Consider the following 11,791-nt stretch of genomic DNA (forward strand, 5'->3'; position numbering starts at 1 on the left):
TCATTCTCAATGGGGAAAAACTGAGAGCTTTCCCCCTAAGGTCAGGAACACGGCAGGGATGTCCACTATCACCACTGCTATTCAACATACTACTAGAAGTCCTAGCCTCAGCAATCAGACAACAAAAAGAAATAAAAAGCATACAAATTGGCAAAGAAGAAGTCAAACTCTCACTGTTTGCAGATGATATGATACTTTATGTGGAAAACCCGAAAGACTCTACCCCAAAACTGCTAGAGCTTATACAGGAATTCAGTAAAGTGGCAGGATATAAAATCAATGCACAGAAATCTGTTGCATTTCTATACACCAAGAACAAGGCAGAAGAAAGAGAAATTAAGGAGTCGATCCAATTTACAAGTGCACTCAAAACCCTAAGATACCTAGGAATAAATCTAACCAAAGAAGCAAAGGATCTGTACTCAGAAAACTACAGAATACTCATGAAGGAAACTGAGGAAGACACAAAGACATGGAAAAACTTTCCATGCTCATGGATTGGAAGAACAAATACTGTGAAAATGTCCATGCCACCTAGAGCAGTCTACACATTTAATGCAATCCCTATTAAAACAGCATCAACTTTTTTCAAAGAAATGGAACACATAATCCTAAAATATGTATGGAACCAGAAAAAACCTCGAATACCCAGAGGAATTTTGAAAAAGAAAAGCAAAACTGGTGGCATCACAATTCCAGACTTCAAGCTCTATTACAAAGCTGTAATCATCAAGACAGTATGGTACTGACCCAAAAACAGACACATAGATCAATGGAATAGAATAGAGAGCCCAGAAATGGACCCTCAACTCTATGGTCAACTAATCTTCAACAAAGCAGGAAAGAATGTCCAGTGGAAAAAAAGAGAGTCTCTTCAACAAATGGTGTTGGGAAAATTGGACAGCCCCATGAAGAAGAATGAAACTGGACCATTTCCTTACACCACATACAAAAATAGACTCAAAATGGATGAAAGACCTCAATGTGAGACAGGATTCCATCAAAATTCTAGAGGAGAACACAGGCAGCAACCTCTACGACCTCAGCCGCAGCATCTTCTTCCTAGAAACACCGCCAAAGGCAAGGGAAGCAAGGGCAAAAATGAACTATTGGGACTTCATCAAGATAAAAAGCTTTTGCACAGCAAAGGAGACAGTCAACAAAACCAACGGCAACCAACAGAATGGAAGAAGATATTTGCAAATGACATATCAGATAAAGTATCCAAAATCCATAAAGAACTTACCAAACTCAACACCCAGAGAACAAATAATCCAGTTAAGAAATGGGCGGAAGACATGAACAGACATTTCTGCAAAGAAGACATCCAAATGGCCAACAGACACATGAAAATGTGCTCAGCATCACTTGGCATCAGGGAAATACAAATCATAACCACATTGAGATACCACCTTACACCAGTCAGAATGGCTAAAATTAACAAGTCAGGAAACGACAGATGTTGGTGAGGATGGGAGAAAGGGGAACCCTTCTACACTGTTGGTGGGAATGCAAGCTGGTGTAGCTACTCTGGAAAACAGTATGGAGGTTCCTCAAAAAGTTGAAAATAGAGCTACACTACGACCCAGCAATTGCCCTACTAGGTATTTACCCCAAAGATACAAATGTAGTGATCAGAAGGGGTACGTGCACCCCAATGTTTATAGCAGCAGTGTCCACAATAGCCAAACTATGGGAAGAGTCTAGATGTCCATCAACAGATGAATGGATAAGGAAGAGGTGGTATATATATACAATGGAATATTATGCAGCCATCAAAAAAATGATATCTTGCCATTTGCAGCGACATGGATGGAGCTAGCAGGTATTATGCTAAGCAAAATAAATCAATCAGAGAAGGACAATTATCATATGATCTCACTGATATGAGGAATTTGAGAAATAAGACAGAGGATCATAGGGGAAGGGAGGGTAGAATGAAAGAAGACAAAAACCAGAGAGGGATATAAACCATAAGAGATTCTTAATCTCAGGAAACAAACTGAGGGTTGCTGGAGGGGAGGGGGGTGGGAGGGATGGGGTAACTGGGTGATAGACATTGGGGAGAGTAGGTGTTATGGTGAGTGCTGTGAATTGTGTAATACTGATGAATCACAGACCTCTACCCCTGAAACAAATAATACATTGTCTATTAATAAAAAAAATGTAAATCATTTCGTGACAGGGATTATCTCCTGGCATAGAGTAAGAGTCAATAAAAACGTGTTAACATAAAAAAATTTTAAAAAGTAAAAGTACTGTATTATGAAACTTCCTAATTTTGTTTCTGTTGCTCCTTCGTAGTGTTTATGCTGTAATGGTATGCTTAAAAGAAAAACCGACATCTGTTAAAAAACTAAATAAAAATATAGGGTAACCTGTTAGTATATTAGGCTGTGTTGTTGCTGTTTCACTAGTGATAACCAAATTATGTGTTGTTTTTTTTTCTTTCATTAGCCATATTTTCCATAAGACATGTGTTGACCCATGGCTGTTAGAACACAGGACTTGCCCCATGTGTAAATGTGACATCCTCAAAGCTTTGGGAATTGAGGTAAACTTTGCTAAACTATTTATATGAAGGAACTTAAGTTATTTATGTACCTGGGCCTTCAAGAAAGTAACATCCTTAGTTTTTAGGTGTGTAATATGCTAGACTTGTGATTTATATCAAAAATTGGACCTATTTACATAATGACAGTAAGGTGCCATGTTGGACCACTCCCATTTTCCTTCTTTTCTCTTATTATTTGGTCAGAATTTTAAGTGATGACCACAGACACTACCAACTGGCTTCTGGTACGTCTTGCATTTTTGCTTTTACTATTGCACAGCAACTGAACTTGTAGTTAGATGAGCGTTTTTATTTTGAAAAAGCATAATAAATATTCAAGTATAATTGTATTTGGTAAATGAAATAAAACTTACCTATTTTACAATACACCAGCAATAGAAAGTCAAGCTCAACAAAATCTTCCTGACTTCAGGAGATACATAGATGGTACTGATTCTCAAATCCCTTAGGGGACAGCATGAGATGTTGTTGTTAAATAAATTTTTTGTTTATGAATAATTTTAGATTTACAGAAAAGTTGAAAGGACAATACAGAGAGTTCCCACATAACCCTCACCCAGTTTTGACTATTGTTAACGTTTTGCATTACTGTGGTATGTTTGTCAAAAGTAAGAAACTGACATTGGGTCATTGCTATTAACTAAACTTCAGACTTCATTAGAATTTTGCCAGCAGCTGTCTTTTGAAAACTCCGGGAGGTGAACTTGATTCAGGGTGGAGGTTTTTTTGTGGTTTTTTGTTTGTTTGTTTGTGTGGAGTGCCTACCTTGTAGCAGGCATTGTATTATGAAGCACTGGGATCACCCAGATGAACATCAGATGTGAAGGCAATCTGCCTATAACATCTTCCACCCCATTTTGGACCCAGTTACTCCAACTGCTCTGGCTGGGACCAGCAAGAGATTTTTGTGATCATCAAAAGGGATTATAGGTTTAAAAGGTTAAGAAGCATTGCTCTAATAAGTTACCTATGCAGAAATTTTGTAATGACATGTCAGGAAAAAACAGGTACTCTGAGAGTCTTTTAATTTGTTCCAATGCTTTCCAAAGGTGGATGTTGAAGATGGATCAGTGTCTTTACAAGTCCCTGTTTCCAATGAAACATCAAATAGTGCCTCTCCTCATGAAGAGGATAATCGCAGTGAGACTGCATCGTCTGGCTATGCTTCTGTTCAGGGAGCAGATGAACCACCTTTAGAAGAACATGTGCAGTCAGCAAGTAAGCACCATGCTGAGGGGCAGTGAGTGCCCCCACAATGATCCATTGTGGAGCATATGCCTGGCAGAGGGCTCCTGCTTTTTATTGTTTGTTCCTTTCATCCCATTAAATGCATTCCAGGTTTTTTCTAGTAACAATGGTGGAGTACAGGACACACCCCTACCTTAGTTTAATATGCACATATTTAAGTGTATCTGAAACAGATGAAATACATCAGTAGTGGGCATTCTTCACAGACTAAACAGATTTTTTATAGGATAGCTTCTCTCTGATGCATTTAGGTATTGGTTATTAATTTACAGAGGCTGAGGAGAAACTTTAAGCTTTGGAAGCCATTGTTTATTGTAGAGCGATCAGAAACTAAGATAACTGAGTCCTGAAATGATAAGAGAGAATTCAGTTTACAAAAGCTTGATTTATACACAACTTCTTAGGAACCCATCTTTTCCACAGATCGGAAACTGTGTAATACGTGCTGCCACCTGTTGATTATTTACCGTGAAATGAACAAACCGTGGAAACTAAAATTGAATATATTATTTTCAAACTTCATGTGAATTGAATCAGCGTTGTAACTTAGTAATGTCGTGCCAGTGGAGAAAGTTCAGGGAGTTTTGTTACCTTCTTCCTTAGGAAGGGAAAACCCTCATGCAGAAATTAGTTGCCTTCTCTTTAACTTCCACCTTTTTCATGGTTTTTGTTGGTTTGATGGTTTTCTCAATCCTCATGTTGAAATAACCTAATCCTGGCATAGGAGTAGAAGAAAACTAAATATTAAGATGACTTGTGAGAGTTTCAGCTTCCTATTGACATAAACCTTTATCCTCAGTATAGACTTACCAGTGCCATACACATCATTCCTGAAGATGTCACGAGGAGTACTATCATGCAAGTGTACACTTCATATTTCTTGTAATCTAATCTTCAGACATTTCCCGGAGTACTAAGTCGTCATAAGAATCTTAATAATCTGTGGATTATTCTACCTACAATAGAGAATCATTGTCTATTTGCCCCAGGTGATTTTTTTGATTCCATAACTGTGTGGTAATAGAATTCAGTGATGATAAAGGAGAGTACTGGATAATTCAGTTTATTGCTAGGCTTGTTTTTTTTAAAAAAGTTCCAATCTACTTTTTTTGTGTGTTCTCTTCTTCTTGTGAGGCAGGGTGGTAAATAGAACAGTTTTTGCAGAGAATATGACAAGCAAATGAAATGATGATCCAAATTCCTCCCCCTATATTCTTTATCTGGATGAATGGTAGTAACAGCCATTTAGGTGCCTCAAACCAGAAACTAGGGCGCTCCTAGATTCTTCCCTCTCTTTCTTACTGATTCAGTATCCCTTTTCTTTAATCCATCTCCTAATTCCCAACCTTAATTCCACAGTCATAGTTTGAGCTACTGTTTTCTCTCTGCTCATTCCTTCCACTCTCATTCCTTCTCCCAAGAAATTGGGGAAGCCTGGTCTAATTCCTGTCCGTCCTTTAAAACTTACCCTCTTTTGAAAAGCCTCCCTTGACTCACATGTGCAACCCTACTGTCTGCTTCCATAGAACTTTTATTATTGCATTTATTGTACTGAATTGTATTAAAACTTTTAAACGTTCCTTTGGATAGGAACAGTGTCTTATTTGTCACTATTGTATACCCAGCACTGAGAACAGCCTGCCATGTAGTAGGTACTCAAATAGATGTTGAATGAATGACCATAAAGAGTAGATTTTAATTTTATCTATGATTATATATTACTAGTTTGGGTATCTTGCCCATTAGCTATTGATTATTGCAGTGATAGTTGATTTAAATAACTTTGCAAACATATAGTTGATTTGTTCGTGTCTGTTTGTCCCATCATTGCAGTAAGTTCTGTTAGAACACTGGGTTTTAAAACTTACGCATGCATCAAGTCACCTGGAGGACTTGTTAAAACAGATGGGCTGCCACCTGTTTGTGACTCCGTAGGTTTGGAGGAGGGCCTGAGAATTTTTGTTTCTAAAAAGTTCCTAGGTGATACTGATGCTGCAGGTCCAGGGACCACTCTTTGAGGACCACTAAATAAGGGCCCTAGTTCTTAACCCTAGCTACACATTAAAATCACTCAGAGAATCTTTAAACATTACTGATGCCTGGGCTCTTCCCCAGAATGGTTAAATCAGAATCCATGAGGGGTATGGCCCAAGCACAAGTATTTTTTTTTTAATTTTTAATTTTAATTTTGATATAATTTCAGGCTGACTAAAAATTTCAAAAATAGTACAAATAATGCCCGTATACCCTTCACTCAACTTCTCCAAATGTTAACATCTTATATAATCATATGCAATTATTAACACCAGGAATTTAACTGATAAAATGTTATTAACCAAATGAGAGATCTTAACTCAGATTTCACCGATTGACCCACTAATGTCCTTTTTTCTGTTCCAGGATCCCACATTGCATTTCCCTTTCACTCTTTTTTTTTCCAGATTTATTGAGATATATTTGACATAAAATTGTGTAAGTTTAAGGTATACAACATGATTTGATATACCTATATTTGCAAAATGATTACCACAGTAAGGTTAGTTAACAAATTCACCACATAATTATAAATTTTGTGTGTATGTGGTGAGAATATTTAAAATCTACTTTCTTAGCAACTTTCAAGTATATCCAAAATTCCACTACTGAGTATTTACCCAAAGAAAACAAAAACAGTAATTCAGAAAGATATATGCACCCTTATGTTTATTGCAGCATTATTTGCAATAGCCAAGGTATGGAAGCAACCTAAGTGTCCATCAATAGACAAAAGGATAAGGAAGACGTGGTATATATAATACAATGGGATATTACACAGCTATAAAAAAGGATGAGCTCATGCCATTTGCAACATGAATGGACCTATAGGTTATCATGCTAAGTGAAATCAGTCAGACTGAAAAAGACAAATACCATATTATTTCACTCATGTGGAATCTAAAAAAAAAAAACAGATGAATAAACAAACAAAAAGCATAAACAGGCCTATAAATACAGAAAACAAAGTGATGGTTGCCAGAGGGGAGGGAGATGGGTAAAATGCGGGAAGGGGATTGAGAGATCCAGGCTTCCAGTTATGGAATGAATAAGTCATGGGAATAAAAAGCACAGCATAAGGACATAGTCAATGATACTGTAATAACACGCTAAAAAAGGTAAGTATAGCAAAATGTATAAACTTTAAGAAGTCTGTAATACAGTATTGTTAACTGTAGCCACCATGCTGTACATTAGATCCCCAGAACTTAGTCATCTTATAACTGAGAGTTTGTGCCCTTTGATCAACATTTCCCCATCCCCTCTGCCCCTAGCTCCTAGCCCCTGATAACCACCATTCTACTCTCTGAGTTTGGCTTTTTTTTTTTTTTTTAAGACTCCACAGATAGGTGAGATCATGCGGTATTTGTCTTTTTTCTGTCTTATTTCATTTAGCACAAATGCCCTCAAGGTCTACCCATGTTGTTGCAAATGGCAAGATTTCCTTCTTTCTCATAGCTGAATAATATTCCTGTGTGTGTGTGTGTGTGTGTGTGTGTGTGTGAGTGTGTATCACATTTTCTTTATCCATTCATCTGTCAACAGATATTTAGGATGTTTCCATATCTTGACTATTGTGAATAATCTTGCACTGAACATGGGAGTGCAGATATCTCTTCAAGATACTGATTTCATTTCCTTTGCATATATACCCCAAACTGGAATTGCTGGATCATATGGTACTTGTACTTTCAATTTTCTTGAGGAACCTCCATACTATCTTTCATAGTGGCTGTGCCCATTTACATTCCCATGAACAATGCGCTGGGGATCCCTTTTCACCACATCCTTGCCAACACTTAACCTCTTGTCTTTTTGATAGTAGCTATTCTGACAAGTGTGAGGTGATTAGCCCATTGTTTTTGATTTGCATTTCCCTGATGATTAGTGATGTTGATCATCTTTTCATGTACCTGTTGGCCATTTGTATGTATTCTTTGAAAATATATCTGTTCAGTTCCTCTGCCTATTTTTAATTGGATTACTTGTTTTTTTGCTGCTGAGTTGTAGGGGTTTCTTTTATATTTTGTATATTAATCCTTCATCAGATAAGCAAATATTGTCTCCCATTCTGTAGGTTGCCTCTTCATTCTGTTGATTATTTCTTTTGCTGTGCAAAGCTTTTCAGTTTGAGGTAGTCCCACTTGTTGATTTGTGCTTTTGACCTCCTATACAAAAAAATTGTTGCCTAGACCAGTATCAAAGAGCTTTCCCCCTATGTTTTCTTCTAGGAATTCTATGGTTTCAGGTCTTACATTTAAGTCCTTAATCCATTTAGAGTTCATTTTTGTGGCTGGTGTAAGATAGGGGTCCATTTTCATTCTACCATATGTGAATATCCAGTTTACCCAACACCACTTACTGAAAAGACTGTCTTTTCCCCATTGAGTGTTCTTGGCTCCCTTGTCAAATATTAGGTGACTGCATGTACATGGGCTTATTTCTGGGCCCTCAATTCTGATCCATTGGTCTATGTGTCTATATCTATGCCAGTATACTAGTTTTGGTTATGGTAGCTTTGTAATATAATTTGAAATCAGGAAGTATGATTTCTCCAACTTTGTTCTTCTTTCTCAGAATTGCTTTGGCTATCCAGGGTCTTTGTGGTTCCATATAAATTTTAGGATTGTTATTTCTGTGAAAAATGCCATTGGAATTTTAATAGGGAATGCATTGAATCTATAGATGGCTTTGGGGTATATGAACACTTTTTTTTTTAACAGTATTCTTCTAATTCATGAACATAGGATATCTTTCCATTTATTTGTATTTTATTCAATATCATTGGTGTCTTATAGTTTTCAGTACAGATCTTTTACCTCCTTGTTTAAATTTATTCATAAGTATTTTATTGTTTTGATATCATTATAAATGGAATCATTTTCTTTATTTCTCTTTCAAATATTTCATTGTTAGTGTATAGAAATGTGACTGGTTTTTGTATGTTGATTTTGTGTTCTACAGCTTTACTGAATTCATGCATTCTAATAGTCTTATTGGTGGAGTCTTTTTTTTTTTTTTAAAGATTTTTACTTATTTATTTGACAGAGAGAGACACAGCGAGAGAGGGAACACAAGCAGGGGGAGTGGGAGAGGGAGAAGCAGGCTCCCCGCGGAGCAGGGAGCCCGATGCGGGGCTCGATCCCAGGACCCTGGGACCATGACCTGAGCCGAAGGCAGACGCTTAATGACTGAGCCACCCAGGCGCCCCTTATTGGTGGAGTCTTAATCATTTTCTTGATATAAGGTCATGTCATGTAGTAATAATTTTACTTCTTCCTTTCCATTTTGATGCCTTTTATTTCTTTTTCTTGATTAATTGCTCTGGCTATGATTTCTAGTACTATGTTGAATAGAACTGGTAAGAATGAGTACCCTTGTCTTGTTTCTGATTTTAGAGGAAAAGCTTTCAGCTTTTCACTGTTGAGCATGATGTTAGCTGTGGGTTTGTCATAAATGGCCTTTATTATGTTTCGATATATTTCTTCTCCACCCAATTTGTTGAAAGGTCCACATTGCATTTAATGGTCATGTCTTTTTCATGTCCAATGTGTGATTGTTCCTTAGTCTTTCATGACATTGACACTGAAAATTGCTGGTCAGTTATTTTGTAGAATGTCCCTCACTTTGAACTTGTCTACTGTTTCCCAGTGATTAAATTCATTGTCTACTGTGTATTTCTGACAAGAATACCACAGAAGTGATATTGTGCCCTTCTCTGCCTCCTCTCATATAATGAGGCACATAATGTTCATGTCTTAATTACTGATGGTTTTGCTTACTTGGTTAAGATAGTGTCTGCCAAGCTTCTTTTATTTTTTTTTTTTATTTTTTAAAGATTTTTATTTATTTGACAGAGAGAGATAGCGAGAGAAGGAACACAAGCAGGGGGAGTGGGAGAGGGAGAAGCAGGCTTCCCGCAGCGCAGGGAGCCCGACATGGGGCTCGATCCCAGGACCCTGGGATCATGACCTGAGCCGAAGGCAGACGCTCAACGGCTGAGCCACCCAGGCACCCCTGCCAAGCTTCTTTTAAAGTTACTGTTTTTCCCTTTGTAATTATTATCTTATAGAGAGACACTTGGACCTATGCAAATGTTCTGTTTCTCATGCTTTTACCCACTAATTTTAGCAATCGATGTTTTTTTCCTTGAAATAATTATTACTGAATTGTGTGCCAAATGGTAATTTTCTATTTCCATCCTTCTTTCTACATTAATTAAGCTTCTATTTTAAGGAAAAGCTATCCTTTCTCTGTTTATTTATTCAATTATTTATATATAATAATATGGACTTATAGATATTTCTTTTATTCTGTAATTTTATCCTGATTTATTCATTGCTTAGATTGTCCTAGATTTGGTCATTGGGAACTCCCTCAAGGTGGTTTCTGTGTTCTTTCAACATGCTTCGTTATTTTTTTGAGCACTTTCTGGTACCACAAGATGTTCTAAGCCAGGGATTGGCAAACATTTTCTGTCAAGGGTCTGATAGTAAATATTTTAGGCTTTGAAGGCCGTAAGTCTCTGCTGCATTGGGAGGGGGGGCATGTTTGACTTACAACCTTTTAAAAATGTGAAAACGACTCTTAGCTATTGATTTGACTTGCAGGCTGTAGTTTGCTGAGCCCTAGGTTACAAGGGGTTAATCTTGTACTCTCCTTGCTCTAGCCCTAGAATCATCCATTTTGGGGGAGGGTGGCTTTTTTGGAGAACAGTACTTCAAAACCAGGATCTGGGCACTAGATATGATCATTGCTATGGGAATATCATTGCTATTAGCCCTTTCAGTTAACAAAGCTAGGAAATACGTGTATGTACTCAGAAAAAATACATACACATCTATATACATCTGTCTCTCTATCTGAAAAACAGTGAGCTCAATACTGATACATCTGATTCTAGTTAAACACCACAGAGTTTATTCTAGCCTTCCCCTTTCCTTATTTGTAACTCACAATTTCACTAACAAGTGTCCTTTTTGTTTTTAGCCTTATCGGATATAGTCAAAATACTGTTTTCCCAAGTCACTTAGGTTAAGTTCTTTTCTTCCCCACTGTTTTCAGGATGGTTCTATATTTCCTCTGTTATATAACTATGTTCATCTGTTACTGTTTGTACTCCATTTGGGGAACTCCTTCTACCTTCCTGTTTGTTTGTTTTTTAAGTCTGTGTATCTATCTGTGCATATGAAAAAGCATAGGTATATTTTAAAGCACCTAGGTGATTGAAATGTGAAGCCAGGTTTAAGGATGAAAAAGCAGCAGAAGACGTAATTTTTGCTTTTAAGGTGGCTATAATCTAGGTAGAAGTAAGCACACATGTGAATAAAAGAAAGAATAATTGTAAATCAGTTTAATAAGGTCATATATGCCTTGTGTAAGACATAGCCTAAGTCATATAATTACTAAAGGAATAGGGAATGAGTATAATGATTGGAGTATGATAGACAAGAAAGGCTTCTTAGATATGAGTGTTGAATTTTGTCTTAAGAGGGGTTAAATCATCCTAAAATTGCCATTTCTTTTTAAAGATGAAAATCTCCAGCTGGTAAACCATGAGGCAAGTTCCATGGCAGTGGATGTTGTTCCTCATGTTGACAACCCAACCTTTGAAGAAGATGAAACTCCTGATCAAGAGACTGCTGTTCGAGAAATTAAATCATAAAATCTGTGTCAATAGAAAACTTGAAACTTTAGTAATAACAGAACTGCCAATCAGGGCTAGTTTACTATTAATGAACTGGATAAACTTAATTAAATAAGAATGATACTGAAAGTGCTGAGATGACTACTATAATGCTATAGTTAAATTACTTAAAATATTTAATCTATTAACTTTTTTCCACAAACTCATAATGTTTTTCATAGGCAAGTGTCCTCTCGATAGTGATAGCAACATTTTTAAACATTTAAAACTCTCTTCAAGTAGTCATG

At 36.9% G+C, this 11,791-nt stretch overlaps 1 protein-coding gene across 1 annotated transcript; it reads left to right on the forward strand.

Annotated features, from left to right (window-relative positions):
• Nucleotides 1–2,445: 2,445 nt before the first annotated feature.
• Nucleotides 2,446–11,677, forward strand: LOC102747311 (ring finger protein 128). The gene is made up of 3 exons (XM_081810914.1): nucleotides 2,446–2,554; nucleotides 3,625–3,793; nucleotides 11,389–11,677. The coding sequence occupies exons 1-3, from the start codon at nucleotides 2,516–2,518 to the stop codon at nucleotides 11,520–11,522; spliced, it is 342 nt and encodes a 113-aa protein (XP_081667040.1). The 5' UTR covers nucleotides 2,446–2,515; the 3' UTR covers nucleotides 11,523–11,677.
• Nucleotides 11,678–11,791: the final 114 nt, after the last annotated feature.

This window comes from Leptonychotes weddellii, unplaced genomic scaffold (assembly GCF_054177405.1).
Source record: "Leptonychotes weddellii isolate Sample4059 unplaced genomic scaffold, ASM5417740v2 HiC_scaffold_4346, whole genome shotgun sequence".
Lineage (NCBI taxonomy): Eukaryota > Metazoa > Chordata > Mammalia > Carnivora > Phocidae > Leptonychotes > Leptonychotes weddellii.

Excerpts from the sequence above, each read along its gene's own strand:
- LOC102747311 (XM_081810914.1), top strand. The coding sequence starts at position 2,516 with ATGTGTAAATGTGACATCCTCAAAGCTTTGGGAATTGAG. Across the intron at positions 2,555-3,624 it reads TCAAAGCTTTGGGAATTGAG|GTGGATGTTGAAGATGGATC; the intron begins GTAAACTTTGCT and ends TGCTTTCCAAAG. Across the intron at positions 3,794-11,388 it reads AGAACATGTGCAGTCAGCAA|ATGAAAATCTCCAGCTGGTA; the intron begins GTAAGCACCATG and ends TTCTTTTTAAAG.